Source organism: Pan paniscus, chromosome 4, assembly GCF_029289425.2.
Source record: "Pan paniscus chromosome 4, NHGRI_mPanPan1-v2.0_pri, whole genome shotgun sequence".
In the NCBI taxonomy this organism is placed as follows: Eukaryota; Metazoa; Chordata; class Mammalia; order Primates; family Hominidae; genus Pan; species Pan paniscus.
In genome coordinates, this window is record NC_073253.2 from 38,322,391 (window position 1) to 38,344,651 (window position 22,261).

General features: G+C 42.7%; 1 protein-coding gene and 1 pseudogene across 2 annotated transcripts; both read right to left on the reverse strand.

Moving 5' to 3' along the window:
• Window positions 1–1,584: 1,584 nt before the first annotated feature.
• On the reverse strand, window positions 1,585–19,605 carry CRHBP (corticotropin releasing hormone binding protein). Of its 2 annotated transcripts, XM_055112280.1 has the most exons (8): window positions 19,508–19,605; window positions 17,840–18,220; window positions 17,361–17,454; window positions 16,869–17,026; window positions 15,190–15,400; window positions 12,162–12,310; window positions 7,590–7,707; window positions 1,585–2,331 (listed from the first exon to the last, which is right to left on the reverse strand). In XM_055112280.1, exons 2-8 carry the CDS (start codon window positions 17,918–17,920, stop codon window positions 2,174–2,176), a joined length of 969 nt encoding a protein of 322 aa, XP_054968255.1. In that variant the 5' UTR covers window positions 17,921–18,220; window positions 19,508–19,605; the 3' UTR covers window positions 1,585–2,173. The 2 variants fall into 2 exon arrangements, with proteins under 2 accessions (XP_054968255.1, XP_003812694.2); XM_003812646.4 differs by having other exon boundaries at window positions 17,840–19,599.
• A 2,576-nt stretch (window positions 19,606–22,181) lies between these two features.
• LOC112439981 (U6atac minor spliceosomal RNA) lies at window positions 22,182–22,261 on the reverse strand (annotated as a pseudogene).

The following is a 22,261-nucleotide window of genomic DNA, read 5'->3' on the forward strand; positions in this document are numbered from 1 at the left end:
CCCCCGGAGATTTCATTTACCATTTTGTTTCCAGAAAGCTGCCCCATCCTTTTGGAACATAGGCTAAGTAGCAGACAGTCCAAGAAAAAGATGTGGACAGTTCACCAGGGTGGACATCCCCTCAAAGAATGTAAGCTGTTGTTCACTAACAAGCTTTGAAGTAAAGCATGTCACAAATGACCACAGAATGTCAGGGCTTAAGGACCACAGGAGCACCTGTCTTACTGCAGAGAGGCTAATCAGCTTGCAAAATCCCTTAGGAATAAAAGAAGTTTCCTAACTTTGATGGTGAGATGTAATAGAAAAGTGTATTTTACTCAGCATGAGGGAATCATGAAGGTTAAGAGCCAGAAACTTCTGATGGTGATAAAAGTAACTTCCTTAATTCTTGGGTTGCTAGAGTGACTATCTTTTTTAAGAAAAGGGTTCAACCCCCTGCTTCATAGAATTTAGTTTCTATGAAATGAAGAATCCAATATTTTATATAACTAATCAAGAATTATAGTCATCCGTCATCCATCCATCCATCCATCCATTCAGGCATTTATTCATTCATTTGCTAAAGTAGTCACTCATTCCAAAATACCTACTGAGCCAAAACTTGTGCCAAATCCTAGGTATTTGAAACACTTCCAATTAGTTGGGTTTTTTTTTTTTCTGCCTGGTTTTCAGATTTTGTGAACAAGCCCAGTGTATAGGATCCCAGTATATGCCAATCATATTAAATATGTTTCAGGAACCATAATAAGGCCATTAATTATGGCATAGTTTGAAGCTTTCATCTACTAATCCAAAGTAAAGAGTCCTTAAAAGAATTTTCTAGCCGGGCACAGTGGCTCGTGCCTGTAATCCCAGCACTTTGGGAGGCCAAGGCTGGTAGATCACTTGAGGTCAGGAATTTGAGACCAGCTTGGCCAACATGGTGAAACCCTGCCTCTACCAAAAATACAAAAATTAGCCAGGCATGGTGGCGCACATGTAACCACAGCTACTTGGGAGGCTGAGGCAGGAGAATCGCTTGAACCCAGGAGGTGCAGGCTGCAGTGAGGTGAGATTACATTACTGTACTCCAGCCTAGGTGACAGAGCCAAGACTGTCTCAAAAAAAAAAAAAAAAAAAAAAAAAAAGAATTTTCTTTGTAGCTTAGAACCTTCCTTTTTGCTCCAAGATGTCTTTTACATACTACACACTCAGTTTTAAGCCAAACACGGAACAAGGCTCAGTCAACAGTAAACTGCCTTCAGTATCAAAGAAGTATTCAGATTTCTGCAAATTGTGTCTATGAGAGTTGTAAGGTCCTTGCTGTCTTTGTAGAAATGTATATCGTGACAAAAACACGTATTCTGAGGATAGCGGAAAATGAATCTCTGCACCCGCTTCCCTGCCAGGACCAGCTAGTGTTGCCTGTGCAAACACTGCAATTCTACCTCTCCTCTAAATAATTCTACTTCAATGGCCCCGAGTTCTAGCTCTGAGAAGTCCAAAATGATTTAGTTCAGCATTTGGCTCTGCACCACATGATAACATTATTTTCTGATGGTAACAAGAAAGAGGACTACTCAGGAAAGCAAATAAAGCCCAACATCATGGTGCCAACATTCTGAATGTATTTATTCATGTTTGTATTTGTGGATGGAAAATTTTTTCCATGCTACAAAGTTTGGTTAAAAACAAGTTGTTACAAATCAATAAATAATTGCTATAACTATTACCTATTGTAACAATAATAAATAGAAAGTAAACAGATGCAACTACTTTGCTATACACAAGACTTTATCCTGTTATAAAACTAATATAAGTGCTGCCACTTTTCTTTCTTTGAGTATTTTCCCTTGAGATACGATTTTTTTATTGCACGTTGCTTTGTGCTTGTCTTACCAGTTTCAGGTTCGTAGCACATCAAAGAATTACAAACATTTCCATTTAGAACTATGATCCTACCAATCAGGGGTTATTTTCTGCCATGTGTTCATTTACAGATTACAAACATAAAAGAAGCAAAGTACAAAAATTAATGCGTGTGTGTATGTGTGTGTGTGTGTGCGCGCGTGTGCTCAAGGCTGGGAATACTGACTGGTATGAAAGGCTTTTAACTAGCTGTGCATCAAAATCATACACAATGGCCATTAAAAACTCACTTAGCTATCAGCATGTAAATCACTGGGTTGGTCATTCAAAGACCAGACAAACAGAATTCCCCGATACTGTTTCCATTTGGGTTTTCCAGCTCGTACGGTTCCAGCTGACGATACTCAAAAGTCACACGATTTACGTGTTTTCCACTGGAGACCATGCGCACCACAGTGTTGTCACAGCCAACTTTCATCTGGGCTATAATGGATGGAAAAGATAAAAGTTTCCCAGCAGGTTAGAAACCACACAGTCATCATTTAAATGACGGGATCACTTAAACATAATGAAAGCAAGGAGACCTACTTCCTCTCATGTACCCAAACCATCATCTACTATCAGTTGAAATGTTTTTGTTTCATTTTTATTATAACTTATAATTAGTTATAGAATAGTGTAATTGAATTCAGTCTTTCTCCTCATGTGCAAGAACACTATTAAAAAATAAAACTAGCTGGAAAGAGGCAAGAAGATGTCTCCTCGGCCTTTTTTGCCTGCAAAGCCTAAGTAGTAAAGGCAGGCAAAGGCAATCAGTCTGGAGTGTGCACAGTTGCTCGGGTTCAGGGATTGCAGTGGAAACAGTACGGCCCTCTAAGGACAGGTCGGAAATTTGCAGTGGCAGTTTTTGGTTGTCACCGATCTAGGGTTGCAAGGGGCATTTAGTGGGGGCTAGAGGATGGAATGTACTGCAGGACATTTATGTAGACCAAAAAACAAAAACAAACAAAAAAAACACCTGTTTATCATTTTCTGAATTTAAACAAAAACTCTGTTTTACACATAAACAAAAAGATCATTTGCATCGTATAGACATACACTGAACATACTAGTTTTTGTTTTATTATCCACTTACAACTTTTCTCTGATTTTTTCTGTACTATATATATGAAATGGCTTCTGATATCCTTGCTTCTCTTAAATCCAATCTTATTCAGCTGGGCACGGTGGCTCATGCCTGTAATCCCAGCACTTTGGGAGGCCGACGTGGGTGGATCACGAGGTCAGGAGTTTGAGACCAGCCTGGCCAACATAGTGAAACCCCGTCTCTACTAAAAATACAAAAATTAGCCAGGCATGGTGGTACGCACCTGTAGTCCCAGCTACTCGGGAGGCTGAGGCAGAAGAATTGCTTGAACCTGGGAGGCAGTGGTTGTGGTGGGTCGAGATCACACCACTGCACCCCAGCCTGGGCAACAAAGTGAGACTCCATCTCAAAAAAAAAAAAAAAATCCAATCTTATTCATTATTTATATAAGATCTGACAACTTTTATATCTCCTCTGTATGGGTTATATATTGAAACTCATATTACTTTTATTAAGAATTACTTTCCTTTTATTTATTCTATTTGTTTATCCAAGCTGGTTCCTGAGGCAAGATTTATCTGCTCTACAATAATCATTTCTGCTGTTTTAGTTTTCTCAATCTTTCTTTTCCTCACTTTGTCTCTATAAGGTGTTTTTAAATTTTAAGAAATGCTATCATTGTCCTCGTGTAATGGGTACCACTCAAATACATACCTGGGTTTAAATGAAGTAAACAGTTCAATAGAGTTATTGAGATAAAATTCAAATGGATGACATAATAAATAAAAGCCCTATAATTATTTTAATATAAGTACCAGGTAGTCTAGTTAAGCATCAACCAGGAGGTCCAAATTTCTTTTTCTTTTCCTTTCCTTTCTTTTTTTTGTGGCAGGATCTTGCTCTGTCATCCAGGCTGGAGTGCAGTGGTGCCATCTTGGCTCGCTGCAACCTCTGCCTCCCAGGTTCAAGCAATTCTCCTAACACAGCCTCTCCAGTAGCTGGGATTACAGTTGTGTGCCACCACACCTGGCTAATTTTTGAATTTGAATAGAGATGGGGTTTCACCATGTTAGCCAGGCTGGTCTCAAACTCCTGACCTCAAGTGATGTGCCCGCTTCAGCCTCCCAAAGTGTTGGGATTACAGGCGTGAACCACCACACCCAGCCAAATTTATTTTTCATTAAACAATTTGGAGGTCATTCTTTTTCTGATCTTACTCTGGACTTTAATCTTTATAACATGTTCTATTTTCTTTACTTATTATTTATTTATTATTTTGAACTAATTCCTAACAAAATCCAATGTAAAGGGCAGGGTCCTTAATAGTTCAACACTGAACAACTCGGGAGGGGCTCATGGAAATATGATAAAGAAAGAAAAGAATTAAGGCAGGAGAATAGGGTCTGGAGGCAGGGAACTTAAGGTCAATTCATGCTGAATCAAGGAAAAACACCAAGGCCTGGTGGCAGGGAAACTGAGGCCAATTTGTGCTGACTTCCCAAAGCTGGATCAAAAGGAAAACACCTGGGTCTGGGGGCAGGGAACCTAAGGCCAATTAATGCAAACTTCCTAAAGCTGAACCAAAAGGAAAAACCGCATCTCCCCCAAGCCCAAGTAGCGACCGATCAAAGGCTAGTCTCCCTACAACCCTCCCCTTCCACCACATCTCACAAGGAAAGGGAGAGTGCCTTGTACTGGCCGTGGAACAAGCATGGGCTATCTCTTCATCTGCATAGGGTGCCAATTCACCTCAGCCTTTACCCACAAACCAAATCCTTCATCCAGATAAAGGGTAATTGATAGGAACCTCAAAAGGAGCAGTGGCTCATGCCTGTAATCCCAGCACTTTGGGAGGCCGAGGCAAGTGGATCACCTGAGGTCAGGAGTTCGAAACCAGCCTGACCAACATGGAGAAACCCCATCTCTACTAAAAATACAAAATTAGCCAGGCGTGGTGGCACATGCCTGTAATCCCAGCTACTCAGGAGGCTGAGGCAGGAGAATCACTTGAACCCAATAGGCGGAGGTTGCGGTGAGCCGAGATCGCACCATTGCACTCCAGCCTGGGCAACGAGTGAAACTCCAACTCAAAACAAAAGAAAGGAGTACTTGAAACCCACAAAACTTTTGTAACCGGGCCCTTGAGCCGCTCGCTAGGGTCCACTCCCACCCTGCGGAGTGCTTTCTCCCTTTAATACATCCCTGCTTCGGCTACTTTGTTCCTGTGTTTCATTCCTTTGTTACTTTGTGCGTTTTGTCCAATTCTTTGTTCAAAACGCCAAGAACCTGGACAACTTACACTCAAGGCCCTCCTTCCAGTAACGGAATAAAGTCTAAAATGAACCAAAGAGTGATATAATTCAAGCCTTTAAATTGTCTTAAAAGTGGTTTCAGTTACCTAGGTAATGTAGGCAAAAGTGGTTTTCTGGCTTTAGAATCACCTTTTTTTCTAATTCAAGTTATATCGCTCAAGCGGAAAAATGACTTTGGCTTCAATTATCTAAATTGTAAGGCCTGATTGTTCTTTAATCCTTGTCTTACTTTTTAACCCAGCTGAGGTATATCTCCTCAAAGGTGCTCTCCAATCATGAGCATGGAAGTACTTTAGTGCCTCAGATCACGCACCCAAAAGGCTAAAGAAGCCGCATGCACTGACAGTTTAAACCAGGGCTCAAGTGTCAATTAGCATTAGAGAATCCTCTAGTTTTCCGCAAAGTGGGATTTTGGAAATCTTTTGCCTTTACCTTGATTAGAAAGCTTGCTTTGAGCCCACTCCTACCTTAAATCTCATCTGAAACTTTTAGAATACAGGTGTATCTGGGGGAGGGTGGAGTGCATATCAGGCTTTAGTGCTGACTTTTGTATAATTCATCCTTTGGTATCCTCAGGAGATTGGTTCCAAGATGCTCCCCATCCCACGGATACCAAAATCCACAGATGTTCAAGTCCCTTATGTAAATGGCTACCTTTTACCTTTACCTATTTCCATGTAAACTACACACATCCTCCCATATACTTTAAATCATCTGTAGATTACCTATAGTACCTAATACAATGTAAAAGCTATGTAAATGGTTGTTATACTGTATTTTTTTGTGTTTTTTTACCTGATTCTTTTCTTTTTTTTTATTTTATGGAGGTGTGGTCTTGCCATGTTGCCCAGGCTGGTCTCAAACTGCTGGGCTCAAGCGATCCTCCTGCATCAGCCTCCCAAAATTCAGGAATTACACTGAATTTTTTTTTTTTTTTTTGAGACAGAATCTCACTCTGTCTAGTCTCGCTCTGTCATCCAGGCTGGAGTGCAGTGGCACAATCTCAGCTCACTGTAACCACCACTGCCCGGGTTCAAGCAATTCTCCTGCTTCAGCCTCCTAAATACCTGGGACTACAGGTGTGCACCACGATGCCTGGCTAGTTTTTTTATATTTTTAGTAGAGACGGGGGTTTCACCACATTGGCCACGCTGGTCTCGAACTCCTGACCTCAGTAATCTGCCCGCTTCGGCCTCCCAAAGTGCTGTGATTACAGGCGTGAGACACTGCGCCCAGCCTACGCTGAATATTTTCTATTACAATTGGTTGAATCTGTGTATGGGGAACCCACAGTTAAGAAGGGCTGACTGTATGTTAATTCTATTTTGGAGATGTTTTGTCCATCATCAACTCAGAGTCAGAAAATACTGGTGGTCTGGCCTGGTTTTAATTATTACAGGTAACAGCTGATCAAGAGGACTGTCTGCTTTGCAGCTTCATTGCCTAGCTGGTTAATGATCTGCAGTGACAGGAGAGGAAGGAGGCTACAGTAAGAATTAACTGAGATTAGAGACTGCTGTTCTTCTTCTGTTTTGTCTCGTTAATGTTAATCTAGGACTCCTGTGTCTGAAGTAAAGCTATGGGAGTGACCTTTACAGGAATGTTTTATGACTCCTCTCCCCCACTTCCCCGAGACTTCATTGAGTTATCTCGTCATGAGGTCATGAAGTCCCATCCATCCTCACCTGACATGAGCATAAAAAAGTGAAAATCCTCACTTGTCTCTGACATAGATCTGGTTCTATTTGGCATATGCTGTGCCAAATAAACCAGTCTTCTATTACTGGTGACCGCTTTTAGATTTCAGAATTTACCTCTGTGTTACCCTGGCCTTTGAGAGGCTAGTTTAGCCATAAGAAGTTATAGACTTAGCAGTTCTAAGAATTTATAATAAAGCTTATCACTTTGTTGTTTATTTACTATGAGTAACACACACACATACATACACATACATAAAAAACAGTTATTTCATTATTATCCTATTACTAATTGATGATACATCTACTATTTGAACCATAAGTGTTTCAGTTAGTAAACTCTTTAGAAAATGAAAGCAGAGACCCCCAAGAAAATGGAAAGAATGCAGATTTTAAAAGCTTTGTCTTTTTCATAGTTTTACTTAAGGCCAACCTTTATTGCTTCAAAGGTTTCTCTCCCAATGTCGGATATTTTGGAAAAGATACTGATGTTATATATAGCCTCAAATCCTCATACTGGCTCAGTGTGAAAAATTGAAGGCTTTTTTGGCGAAACTCGCCTTCCAATGTAGAAAATATTGGGGGAGTGCTTATTTTTTTTAAATCTTGATAGGCACATACATAATAATCAAAGAAATACCTCACCCGGGCCATGAAAGGGGTAGCAGAGATCAGCTAAAGGCGTCATCTTGGAAGGGTCCAATCCAGTTCCTCCCAGCAGCTCCACAAAGTCTCCTATTCCTTCGCAACCTGCTGAGGATTTCTAAGGGAATAAAGCAGCAGAGAAAGACACATTTAAACCAATTACAGAAGTCAAACCATTTGACCAACAGCGGGTCCATGAATTCACTCAATCAGCCCTCAACATCCTGGCAATACCATTTAATTTAACATCTGGGACTCTGGAAATTAAAAGACATTTAAAAGAGAAAAAATCATAAAAATTGCTTTTCTAAATCAGTTGAGTAATCATTTTTTTTAGAAATGTGTGTACATGTTTTTTTCATTTTTTTTAAGCTCAAGGACTGGAATGATAAAATGGAAATCTGTAAACTCCATATAAGATGTGTGGAAATTCAACCAAAAAATGCTTTACTTTTCAAATCATTTGGACATACATACTGAATCACTCCAATTTCTTAATGCATGCAGTCACAGCTAAGCGAAGTCAAATACCTACATTTTATAAATAGGGCTTTCACATCCGTTTTTCCTTCACCTCATCTCTTTTCTTCTTCTTTGTAAAGGAACTTTGTGTGCTATTGGAACACCTCATTTCTAACAATAAGAATTTTGATTAATTATGAGTATGTTAAAGAAATAATAAAACCCTGATTTGGGGCCCAAGTTAGCTACAGTTACCATGATCTTTCTCCTTTCAACTAAAACAAATTTATTTCAAGCTACTCAAAAGAATTCATTCTAAAGCTCTGTGTGGTCCACCATGATCACCTTTTCCTGCTTCCCCCCCTTTTTTTTTTTTTTCAATTTTGTAGAGATGGGTCCTTGATATGTTGCCCAGGCCGGTCTTGAACTCCTAACCTCAAGGGATCCTCCTGCCTCGGACTCCCAAAATGCTGGGATTACAGGTGTGAGCCACCTCACCCAGCCTTTTCATTTTTTCCACACTGTCTTGTCCATAGCATATCCCCGTGCCTCACTTTCCAACACAAACAAAGCAACCACTCTTAGTCCCAAAAGTACTCTGAGCCCCCATCTCCCCAGGGCAGTCTCACAAGTATGCCACCTGTGCAGCCACATAAAGCCAGTGCCTAGAAGGGCTCTATGCTTGGTTTAATGTTCTGCTGCATTTTCATAAAATTGTAATAAGGGCTCCCACATTTTCATTTGCACTGGTCCCCACAATTTTGCCTGTGATCCTCTTCTTCATTGAAGTGTGCTCATTAAGAGATCTAGTAGAATGTGACAAGGTGCTCAGTACTTCACTAGATAGACCTTAACACACAGGAACCAAAATCGAAAATAGAGAACTTAAAACACACACACACACACCCACACACACACATAAGCACACACATTCAGGCATTTAGAAGGGCACTGACCGACATGGTGGCTCACGCCTGTAATTCCAGCACTTTGGGAGGCCAAGGCAGGTGGATCATTTGAGGTCAGGAGTTCGAGACCAGCCTGGCCAACACGGTGAAACCCCGTCTCCACTAAAAATACAAAAATTAGCCAAGCGCGGTGGCACACACCTGTAGTCCCAGCTACTCGCGAAGCTGAGGTGGGAGGATCACTTGAACCTGGGAGGCAGAGGTTGCAGTGAGCCAAGATCACGTCACTGCACTCCAGCCTGGGCGACAGAGTAAGACTCTGTCTCAGAAAAAACAAAACAAAACAAACAAACAAAAAAACACAGAAGAGCACTGGAATACAACTGGAACTAAACGGCAAATTGGAAAATAACATAATGGCAACTGCTTCACTAATGAGCAGGGGCAGGTGGGGATACATATTTTTAAAGGGCCTACCTACTATGTGCTGGGTTTGATGCTTAGAGGCTTTATACATAATTGCATCAAATGATGAAAGAGGTTTAATCAGCCCCACTGTATACAGGGCTTCGTGTTCTCGTATTGAGAGTGGAATAAGCAATTTAGCAGTAAAGGAAAGAAACTTTAACTGCCTTTCCCTTGAGTAGAGGACGTCCAGGCGGAACATCTCTTAAAACTAAACTTTCCACTTAGTTTTATAGGTTCCACAATTCAGCAGGTGCTGTTGCAGGCAAAAAGGCAGACTCGGGAGAGAGAAGTGGGAAATAAAGAAGCTAGGAAGAAATAGAAACTAAAGTGAGGGGAACAAAACAAAGAAGCAAGAAAGTTAAGTGCACTTATTCCTTGCTGTTCAATGATTTTTCTCCCTTCTTTGCAAACCTCTCAGCTTTTCTTACAATGGCAGAAACTGAGTTCTGCAGGGACCTCTCAAGTTCAGTTTCTCAACAGGGATTCCCTAAATTTCTTTGTTCAGGTTCTAAGCCACTACTATCTTTTGCCTAGCCCACAATAATGTACCAAAAAAGTACTTGGCCAGGAGCAGTGGCTCATGTCTGTAATCCCAGCACTTTGGGAGGCCGAGGCAGGCAGATCACAAGGTCAGGAGTTTGAGACCAGCCTGGCCAATATGGTGAAACCCTGTCTCTACTAAAAATACACACACAAAAAAATTAGCCAGGTGTGGTGGCTCATGCTTGTAATCCCAGCTACTCAGGAGGCTGAGGCAGGAGAATTGCTTGAACCTGGGAGGCAGAGGTTGCAGTGAGCCAAGACTGCATGTCTGCACTCCAGCCTGGGTGACAGAGCGAGACTCCATCTCAAAAAAAAAAAAAAACAATAAAAAGTACTTACATTCCTTGTACCAAATGTAAGATCCTCACACCAACTCAATGTGCAAAATTGAAGGTTTTTTGGTTTTGGTTTTATTTTGGTGGAACTCATCTTCCAATACATAGAAATCTGGGAGGTTTAAGAAAATAATCTTGATAGATATGTTAATAATAACTAAAGAAACATCTCACCAGAGCCATAAAAACGGTGGCATGGCCCTACAGCCCATTCATTGCATGGAAGCCACAGTGACGTTTTAGACAGCGTACATCAGATCATGTTGCTTTCCTCCCTGAACTCCTTCAGTGGTTTACCACTGCACTTAAACTCCCTAATGTGGCCTGCAGGGCTCACCACACTCTGGCCCTGCCCATCTCCCTGAAGCTGTTTTATGCCAATCCTCCTCTTCCTTCCATTTCTGGAATCCAGCAAGCCCATTCCTGCCCCTGAGCCCCCGCACTGTTCCCTCTGCTCCCTGTTCTCCCAGCTGCTGGTTCCTTCTGATCTATCACCCCGGTCTCACTTCTCAAAAGGTTTCTTTCCTGACCACTTTATCACAAGTAGCCCCGCGCCTCTCCATCCACCCCCATGCTCCCAGTCACTGTCTACCACACTACTCTGCTGCATTTTCTGTATAGCACTTATCACCAACTGAAATACATGGCAATTTTGCCTGTCTCATCCCACTTGAATGCAGGGTCCCTGTGAGCAGGACCTGTCTTGTTTACTGCTAATTTCCAGCATCTACAATAGTGCCTTGCACATGGTAAGCATTCAAAAAATATTTTGTGAAGGAACAGATGCCTAGAACACTGTAGGCTCTAAATTGTTCGGGAGGAAACACCAAGATTACCCCCATAGCCCCAATAACTAAAGTGCAGATCTCCCAGTCTGTGCTCACACCTTTCATCTTCTATATTTTACATCAAAAATGACATACAAATAATATCGAGCCAGTAAGACGGTACCAAAGATACCCAAAAATGTCCTTATCAAAGGACTATTCTTCTACTAAGTTCCAACTTAAAAAAAGCAGGCACTAGTCCATGAATTTAGGGCTTAAAGGAAATTGGATATACTCCTTTTCTCAGTCCTAGTTCTATTTATTTGGTTTTCACTAAAATCTGTCTGATTAGGAATTATGACTGCCTTTGATAGCAGCAAATACATGAGTTATCTTAACCTAGTCATGTGAGAAAGTAGAAGGAAATGAGGATGACTCAGAGGGAAAATGCTACCAGTGCAAGAAAATGCGGTCAAACTCAGCATGAATTTTAAGGTCCATACAGAAGTTTATTCGAAAACAAGTTGATAGGGGTTCTTGGCTAATATTTTTTAGGCAAAATGTATTGAGTTAAATGTCATGCCAAATACTTTTCAAAGCTTTACTGTATTTTGCAATCTAAAAATCCAATTTTGTATTTTATGCTACAGTTAGCACTCCTTCACAACGCAGTTCTGTCAATGAGATACTTCCTTCATGTCAAAAGAAAATTCCAATAATCAGAAAAACAGCTGTGTAGATGACTCACACTACGTTCTGCTAGGAGAGAAATTTTGTAAAAGAGGCAAGTACAAGAGAGTTCAATTGTAATTATATACCACAACTTTACCAATTGAAAACACTTCTTACATCACAAGGAAAGTATTCAAGTAGTCAGAAGGGGCACCTGAGTATGCAACTTGCCGCATAACTGAAATAGAAGAGGGGGTTAGTCAAAGCAGCTAGGGCAAACACATTTGAGATTTAAGAGTTCATCAGAGCAACGTACTACGCCAATTTGCTAGTGTCCAGGTTTGCCCTATATGATTGCTTCTGCTCTGATAAAGTTGTGGCCTTATCAAACGGTTAGGAAACAAGTAAGCAACTCACCTTTAACTGAAGACCATTTACGTGTCCCAGGGTAAGATCAGATATTTTGATCACCACAGGATAAATTATGGAGAAGCTGCAGTTTCGATGCTGGTGTGGAACTACCAGGGTAAACTTTCCATTTGGAGTCTGAGAAATGACATTGCAGGCTTTGTAGAAAAGAAAAAGAAATTCACGTTTCCATTACTTGGTTTGCTGGGTTTTTATAGACATTTATTGTATCTTATTCTAGGGCTCCTGTTCATGATCTAGGGCCTTCTGCCCAGGAAGAGAGCATATATACCACAAAAGCCATTTGGAGACAGGAAGGATTTGGGGAACAAAAACCGTCAGTGACATGTGGATATTGTCAGGAGGCCCTGGGCTGTGAGGGGGCTTCTAATGTTGATCTTAGGGGGTTACCTTGTTTATAACAATCACAAGACATAACACAGCACCCAAACAAATACTAGCTGGTAGTAGTTCTAGGAACACTTGAGTTAACTAGAGTCCAGCTTAAAGCTAGGAATCTGGAAAAATCGAGGCTTAATGGTGAGTCCAAAACTCAAACTCTGTCTATTTTTAAATAATAAAGTAAATAATTTTAAGTATTTTCTTTTTCATTCTTACTTATTTTCTTTTTTAAAAACACTTAATTTTTATTTTAAAACTGGGGGCCTAGGATGCAGCTCAGCAGCTTCACCATGGCCCCAGGCTTATTTTAAGTATTTTTCTTTTCTTTTTTTTTTTCTGAGATGGAATCTTGCTCTGTCACCCTGGCTAGAATGCAGTGGTACCATCTCAGCTCACTGCAACCTCTGCCTCCTGGGTTCAAGTGATTCTCCTGCCTCAGCCTCCTGAGTAGCTGGGACTACAGACATGTGCCACAACATCTGGCTAATTTTTGTATTTTTAGTAGAGACAGGGTTTCACCACGTTGGCCAGGCTGGTCTCGACCTCCTGACCTCAAGTGATTCACCTGCCTCAGCCTCCCAAAGTGTAGGATTACAGGAGTGAGCCCCCATGCCAGGCCTATTTTAAGTATTTTTCCAATAGTGAGAAAATAGGCTGAGAAAAAAATGAAAGACAGCAGTCTTAAGTCTGATAAATATTTGCTGCATGTTAAGTGATAAGTTAACTAAAAGGTGCATTTTTAATGTTTAATTTACTCCCAAGAACTTCTACAATTTTTTGTTTTATATCTCAAATCTAAATTTACAATACATTGGCCGGGAGTGGTGGCTCACGCCTGTAATCCCAGCACTTTGGGAGGCTGAGGCAGGTGGATCACGAGGTCAGGAGTTCATGACCAACCTGGCCAAGATGGTGAAACTCTGTCTCTACTAAAAACACAAAAATTAGCCAGGCATGGTGACGGGCGCCTGTAATCCCAGCTACTCGGGAGGCTGAGGCAGAGAATTGCTTGAACCCGAGAGGCAGAGGTTGCAGTGAGCCAAGATCGTGCCACTGCACTCCAGCATGGGTGACAGAGCAACACTCCGTCTCAAATAAATAAATTTACAATACATTAATTAGTCTAGATATGAAACTAGAAGCATCAGAATTTGTACTTTTTTTCTGATTACTGGATGAATCAACATTGATCAGAACAGATCAGAAACACCTCTTGCCTCCTTTTCATATTTTTAATTATACTTACTTTCAAAAAGGACTGAAATTCCTTGATGGTTCTAGGAAGTTTCTTTTTTTAATAAACTTTTTTAAAAGTTTTAATACAGACAGGGTCTCACTTTGTGGGCCAGCCTGATCTTAAACTCCTGGGCTCAAGTGATCCTCCTCCTCGGCCTCCCAAAGTGCTAGGATTATAGGCATGAGCCACCACGCCTGGCCCAGGAGGTTTCTGATTTCTAACTAAACAAAATATCGGGGAAACTCTTTATTTTGTCTTCTAGAATTCTTCTGTTGCAGTCCTCAGGAACAGCCTTTTTGGGGGGCTTTTTCAAAAATTCTTTTGCTTTTTCAGAACTAGAAATCAAAAGATCAGTAGTGCATTATTCTTTGGCAGATAAAGGCCCCATCTTTCAGCCACATGAAGTGTTACCATTAATTCTACTGTATGCAAAAATGAGTGATATGTGTTCCTTTTCTAATTTTTTAAACAGATTTTTCTCTTAATGGGGAAAAAACAATTAGCAGATGAGTAAACTCATTTTTTTTTTTTTTTTTTGAGACAAGAGTCTCCCTTTGTCACCCCGGCTGGAGCGCAGTGGCGCGATCTCAGCTCACTGCAAGCTCCACCTCCCGGGTTCACGCCATTCTCTCCCAAGTAGCTGGGACTACAGGCGCCCACCACCACGCCCAGCTAATTTTTTGTATTTTTAGTAGAGATGGGGTTTCACTGTGTTAGCCAGGACGGTCTGGATCTCCTGACCTCGTGATCTGCCTGCCTTGGCCTCCCAAAGTGCTGGGATTACAGGCGTGAGCCACCGCAGAGTAAATATTTTTAGTAAGATAATATGCTTTAGACCTGGGCTGTTCAGTTGTGTAGCATAAGCTACGTGTGTGTCCATCATAAATGAACTGAATTAGAGTGGTGGGCTCAGAATCAGAAGGTAACATTGAGGTGCTATAATCCAACCCTCTGGTCAGGGCATGACATCGGTCTACCCCATTCAGGCACAGGCTGAAAGACATGGAGACTTTCAAGCCTGTGCCTGAATATCTCTAAGACTGCAACTTTATATCCGATCACTCAAGCTTATCCTGGATTAGTGAAATGACTTGGAAGATTAAAGCTTATCACTAAATGCATTGTAGAACCTGAGAAGCTCAGAGCAAGACTTTGGAGAAAAGATAGAATTGTACTCTTCATAAATTAGTATACTACCTAACCTGGGAAATAAATTTAAAACTGTGATTTGATTTTCATAATAAAGAATAGAAACTATCCTTTAGGTCATTTCTAATTACAAAAAAAATTCCATTTAAATCATTCCTCAGTTCAAATTTCTTTAAGTCTGTGCAATGATACTACTTTCAAAAAGCGGGTCTATATCCGAAGTTCTGCCTTTTGACTGAGAACACTTACGAAAGAGGTTGGGGTCTGTCTTTATGGTTAATGTGAATCCATTTCCTGGTTCATGGACTCGGAAGAAGATCATGGCCACATTCTGGGAAGATCTGATGCTCCTCCTGCTAAGACCACTCTCACAGAAATCTATGTACCGCTCAGCTGAGGGGAGAGGATGATCCTGGGAACTGGGGAACTTCTCCCCCTTGAGAATCCAACCATCAAATACCTTTGAAAAAAATACAGACATAGATGCTATCATTTCCATCAACTCCTGAAGTCTGAAATGAGTTGAAAAGGGGGGGAAAGTCATCCAGCAATGGGCCTTCAGTCATAAGTGAGAATTGACAGTCCACAATCTGCCTGCTCGCCTTTTCATTTGTATATATTGGACGGTGAGGGTTGTTTGCAAGTAATAGTATTAATTAATTTTTTATAAGCCTTAAAGCTTCCAAACTAAGTAAACTTCCTTATACTTTATCATTTCAACCACTTTGGTAAATAAAACCACGTACAATGTACGTTTTTACCTTGGTCATATTTTCTACCTCTCACCTTCAGAAGAATTCCACAAAAGCATAATTTGGGTTTCGTGCAGCTTCTCTCTTTCCTCTAGTCATTGAAATGTGAACAAAATATCTTGAAAATAGATAGCAAAAGAAAAAACTGGAGCAGCAACTTTACCTGCTAATGACTATATACACCCATTTTTCTCATTTTTTAAAAATATCATCACATATTACTTTAAAATGTCAAGAACTGCTTCAACAGCCAGGCAATGATGGCTGGTATGCTACCTGGAACATTTTTCCTTCACTTGTTAAAGTTTGCAGTTGAACAAAGGGTCAGAGTCTATTGACTTGACCCTCAAAATCACCACAGGTCTCCAGTTTAACGAGTCCAATCTAGTCCACATTAGCAAAATTACCAACAACCCAGCTACAAATTATTTCTAACGCATGTGACAGGTTCCAAAATAATCCTACTTTGGAGATGTCAATCATGATTATTTTAATTGGACCGTAGAGCTCCGTCAGCCATCCCATGCTGCCCTGTTATACTTATGGAGTCTGACGACTGGAATCGAGGAGGCAGTGAGCTTAGGGGTCTTGTCCTCCCCTCCCACCTATCTCAATCTAGATGCCCCCTCGGCAGCCAGTCCCCTACTGCTCCAAAATCGGGTCACCCGCGCACTGAAGACAGCCTCTGTGCTCTCGGAACGGCTCTGCCGAGCGTGGACCAGCAGGAGCGAGGCGGGCTCAGATGTGAGACGTGTGGGGCGGGCCTTCTAACCAAGACGGCCCGCTTGGTGGACCCCAGCACTCGAGCTTGTTGGGTTTTAATCATTTTTCCTCGGCCCTGGATTGCGTCACAGCGTTCCGCGCTGCGAGTTCAAGTCTTTAGAAGTTCCTAGGGCCTCGAAAGCGCCCAGAAGGGAATTTAAACCATGGCAGCGTCCAGAGGCACCGGCCCCAGCCCCACTGGATGTGTGTCGGTCGAGGTCTTCGGGTAAGGGCGAGATTCTCGCCGTGTGGGGGTCCTCGAACGCGCCTCTCCGACTCGGGCTCCAGCGAAGTGTCTAAGAAGTGCCACTGGCTACCTACGCTCAGCAGCCCCGCGCTGGGTGCAGCGCCCCAGCCCTTTCCAACCCTCCCGTGCCGCCCTCCGGCTAGGCTGGCTGGCCGTGGGCGCCTCACCTTCAGGAAGTCGCCGCCCTGACAGTCGATGGAGACCTGGTCGTAGTGGATGGTAATGAACTCCTCGGGCTCGCTGATGAAGAAGGCTGCGCAGTGCAGCTGCGGCCGGTCGGCGGTGAAGGTGAACTGGCCCTGGAGGCTCAGCATGTCCAGGCACCCTGGGGGAGGAGGGCATGGGGCAATAAGTCCCGGGCTGCAGCCGCCGCGGCGCCGTCCTCGGGCGGCCGCTCTCCGCGCGCCCCATTCCCGGGCTCTGTAGCGCCCAGCGCCCCGACTTCCAGCCTAGGCTGCGCTGGGTTCCTGCGCCCCGGGCGCGCCACCCTCTCCCGCTCCTGGCGCGCCTCCGCGGACCGATCCTTAGCTAAGGGGACCGCGCCCCTGGCGGTTCCGGCCAGCCCCTTCCCCGAGATGTCCGCGAGCCCTCTGCCCGCCGCACAGAGTCCCACCTTCCCCGCGTCCCGGGCGCCCGCGAGCCGGGCAGCCTCGACTCACGCAGAGCGCGGCGGTACGGCTGCTCCCCAGCCAGCTCCCGCTTCAGGTTGGCGCTGAAGAGCAGGAAAGGATCGTAGTCCGCCGCTTCCCTCAGCTGGCAAGAAACATAGGTCAGTCCGGAAAAGTTCAAGGGCTGGGGATAAAAAAGGGGACCAGGAGCGGGGCACCCTCCCTGCCACTCAGCATAGCGAATAAAGAGAGAGGGGTAATGTTTTCCCGTGTCCGGAGAAGACGGGAAGGTCTTAGACCCTCTCCATCAGGCCGGGGTATCCCCAGCGGCCAGAGGAAGGCAGGCAGGCAGTCTGGGATGCTCAGAGGCAAGGAGGGAGAACAGGATAGGGGAAACCAGGGGCAAGAGAGCATCCAGCAGAGAGGGAAGAAACAGCGAACCCCAAAAGGCTGCGAGCAGAGGCAGCCTGCCTGCCGCCTAGGGCTAACACGCAAGGAAGGTGAGATGGGTCAGTCCAGGGGTGGCTCACCTCTAGGTACCGGCTTTCCCCTCTTAGAGCCGTCAGGAAGATGAGAATGAAGTGACACTGAAGTTTGAAGTTGGGCGACATGCTGGCCTTGCCTCTGCAGCTGCTGTGCTCTGCTCCGGAGGTCCTGGGCTTTCCTTCCTACACCCTCGCGCAGACTGAGAGCTAGAAGCTGGTAGGGTCCCTTTGCTGGGTCTCTTTTATAGAGCAGTGGGGAGCGGAGGCTCTCTGCCCCTTAACTGATCGGAGCTCAGTAACCATGGGTTACCCTGTCTCATTGACAGAGTACGTGGCGATGACGAGGGTCCAGCTCTCAGCCACAAATTTTCAGCGTGGCCCAGCATTATTCACCAAGAATGATTTCAGTCACTACAACTTAGTGCACTAAAGTGTTGGAGAATGAGGCGGAGACAAAGAATAAGGGAGTGCATTTGTTGACCTGCTAAATGCTACATTATACTTTTCTGTGGGCATTCAGGGAATTTTCCATTTTGCAAATCAAAGTGACAAAGTTACATACACGCATAAAATACCCAAACATATAGAGCCTATATTATGCAGCCTCATCACATAACCTTGGATGAAACCATGCTGGAAATTGTCAAAGAATTTAGTATTCATGGAATTACTCATGTCTCTCAGTAAGAAACTTGAGGCATTTTCAGCTTTAAAGAGGTGGAACAGAAGCAGAAGTCTGATTTTGCAGAAGATTGCAGTAATGCAATTATAAGCTTTCTTCCTGCCCCTTACTCTTTGCTTTATCCTGGTCCAGTTTCTTATAGGCATTTCTTTCATGGAAAACTAACTCTGGTGTCAGTGGACTTCTGGATTTTAGCTGAGCTCTGTCACTTGACCTGGATGTTTACATGATGTACACACTCCTAGACCAGGTAGCTGTAGCCACGACCTTCGCATCCATCTGAACCACTGAGAGATGAGATTAAGTCATTCCATTTCGTGCCTTCAAATACCTGGATTACTTTAACACTCTGGTAGAAGGAACTGCCAGGAAGCTTTATTGTAACTGCTCACCAGCAAATTTGCAGGGCTAAAAAGATGACTTAGGGATCCGGAAATAAGTATAAGCTTATCTCTGCTTATCAGGAGAGAAGAGAATTTCTTCTTTGTGTCCAAAACTGTGGGAAACATGAGGATGCTCCACTATTGGCTTTCCTACCCCTTTCCAGTCTCTGCACCAAGCATTGTTATTACAATTATTACAAATAGACCATAATACAGAGTTATAAAGGAAGGAATGGCTATATTTTCCGTTTTAAAATACTCGAAATTAAACAGTAATTATCCTGGCAGTGTCAGAATTTGATTATTTTCATGTCAGGGCAATTCTGAGCTCTGGAGAGGCGGCCTCTTTGTTGGTTTAATCAGGAGGCCTTCGTGCCACAGTCCAACTTTGTAAGCAGTCCTCAGACCATAGACAGTGAGAGGGAAAAGAGTACCTAAAGCTCATGGACACTGGCCACCATGTCCTTCTCATCCCAAGGGCTGTTTAGATGCCTGAATTTTGAAAAGGTTATAAAGAAACCTGGGAGGAATAAAAGAGGAGAAAAACAAACAACTTAACCCCAACTTGCTGGCCTCAAACATGCCAGGCCATCTTCAGCTCTATCTCCCACCCTTTTTGTGCCTAGAGGGAGCCTCAGGCCCACTCACCAGGCATGCCACAGGCCCTCTTCTCTTTCCCATTGATGTAGCCACAGCCCTTGGCCTGTTCCCAGAATTCAGTCCAGCACCCACCTTGGAGACCTCTGCCTTTACCTCTTAGGGGGTCTGGCACCTGATGTCACTCCAGCTCAATGTTGCTTTGTTAACATCACCAAGGAGACATTCTTCTCCAGCCAGCCCCTTTACAAGCATATGCACATGTGCACATGTGCACACACACATGCACGCATGCACGTGCACAGACAACAGTGATGTTCCCACCCTGCTGTCATGATGCCCACTCCTCAGGAACCACACACAGCAAGAGCTGGGATGAATGAGCACTAACATAGTGACTGATTTTACAAACATCATAGCATAGCATCTGATTTTACTTAATCCACAAATTATAGTACAAGATGGACCTCATTCCCACCAAATTCTAGGTGGATAAATTAATGTGTAGTTTTCACCAGTTTGGTAAATATCTACTAAGCCAGTGGAAACTACCTTTTCTAAAAAAAAAAAAATTAATGGTAATTAAAAGATGGAAACTACAAGCTATCGAGGAAAACTAAGAAGATTAAATTGGAAGACAAGGAGAAGCCAGGTAGCCATTCTCTCTGAGAGAAAGTGTTAAAAATAGGTGAGAGAAATGGAAGAGTAATTTGGATTAGGCCGAAGAAAAATTTTCTGGGCAATAAGTAGGCCTATGTGTGAAGACTAAGGATAAATTATTTTCATGGACTGCTTTGGTCATTCAAACAATTAGCTTAATATTTGAAAGTTGTTTGTTCAAGCAAACTGGATTTTTTTTTTAAATATGTTCTGGGCAAACTCAGAGTCCCCAAGTATGCTGATTGGAAATTACCTGTATGTTAACCTCCATTACTTTCAAATATTTCAGTTTTTCTCCATATTTTTCCGGATAGCTTCTCCAGTGTTGATGTTATGCAGTCCCTGATAGGTGTTTTTTGGGTCTTCGACTATTGTTAGGCAGGGTTAATACTTTCTTTTTGTTAGGTAGGAATAAGACATTTTTTCTTTCACAAAGCCCCAGAGCAAATTGTCACCTATGTTAAGCCTGAAGGCCAAGGTGGCCACACAATAGCAGATCCATATTCAATCCATGGACATGGGGGCAGGTGCAGAATTTAAAATTGTGCCTAGACTGATGAGACACACACAGAGAGCTTCTGACACTTCATGGCAGAGCCTCCACAGGCTGCACTTGGCTTTCACAGTCACATTATAGGCCATGTTTTCAGGGTGACCACAAAATCCCTCTGCACGCAAGTTAGAAGTTGTAATATGACCTGTGATAATAAATTTTTTCTTTTATTTATCACGTCAACTTAGAACATCACTAATCCATGCTTTAGATGAACTTCCTTTTTCCTTTCCTGACTAATTGATTAGTTGAAATGTTAGAAAATAGAACATATCATTGCGTTCTTTAAGAAATAAAGACTACTGAATAAAACTCATTGTAGTTAGCCAACAACGACAACCACCAAATAGTTTTCCATTGCTTTCAAGATGATTTGTTTGAATGAATGTAGCTATTATTTTTATTTTATTGTGGTAAGAAGAGTTAAAACACGAGATCTACTCTCTTAAAAGATATTTAAGTGCACAACACAATATTATCAACTATAGGCACAACGTTGTACAACAGATCTCTGGAACTTATTCATCTTGCATAGCTGAAACTTTATACCCATTATTAGCGATTCCCCATTTTACCCTCCTCCCAATCCCTGCAACCATCATTCTACTGTCTTCTTCTACGAGTCTCACTATTTTAGATACCTCATGTAAGTGTAATCGTACAGTATTTGCCCTTTTGTGGCTGGCATCTTTCACTTAGCATAATGTCCTCAAGTTTCATCCATGCTGTAGTATATGACAAGGATTTCCTCTTTTCTCAGACTGAGTAATATTCCATTGTATGTATATACCACATTTTCTTTATTCATTCATCAACATTTAGATTGTTTCCACATCTTAGCTATTGTGAATACTGGTGCAATGAACATGGGAGTGCAGGTATGTCTTCAACATACCGATTTCAATTCTTTTGGAAAAATGCGCAGAGTGGGCTTGCTGAATCATATTACCATTCTATTTTTATAAAAACTTTTATTTTTTCATTATTTTTTTTTGAGATGGAGTCTTGCTCTGTTGCCCAGGCTGGAGTGCAGTGGCATGATCTTGGCTCACTGCAAGCTCTGCCTCCTGGGTCCACGCCATTCTCCTGCCTCAGCCTCCCGAGTAGCTGGGACTACAGGCGCCTGCCACCACACCAGGCTAATTTTTTTGTATTTTTAGTAGAGACGGGGTTTCACCATGTTAGCCAGGATGGTCTTGATCTCCTGACCTCATGATCTACCCACGTTGGCCTCCCAAAGTGCTGGGATTACAGGCGTGAGCCACTGTGCCTGGCCTAAAAGCTTTTATTTTAACTTCAGGAGTACATGTGCAGGTTTGTCACATAAGTAAACATGTGTCATGGAGGTTTGTTATATAGATTATTTCGTCACCCAGGTATTAAGCCTATTACCCATCAGTTATTTTTCCTGATCCTCTCCCTCCTCCCACCCTCCACCTTCCAATAGGCCCCAGTATGTGTCATTTCCCTCTATGTGTCCATGTGTTTGTTCTCATCATTTAGCTCCCACTTATAAGTGAGGACACACGGTATTTGATTTTCTGTTCCTCTTGTCAAGGGGAATGTTAACCTTCTCTCCTTTCATACAATAC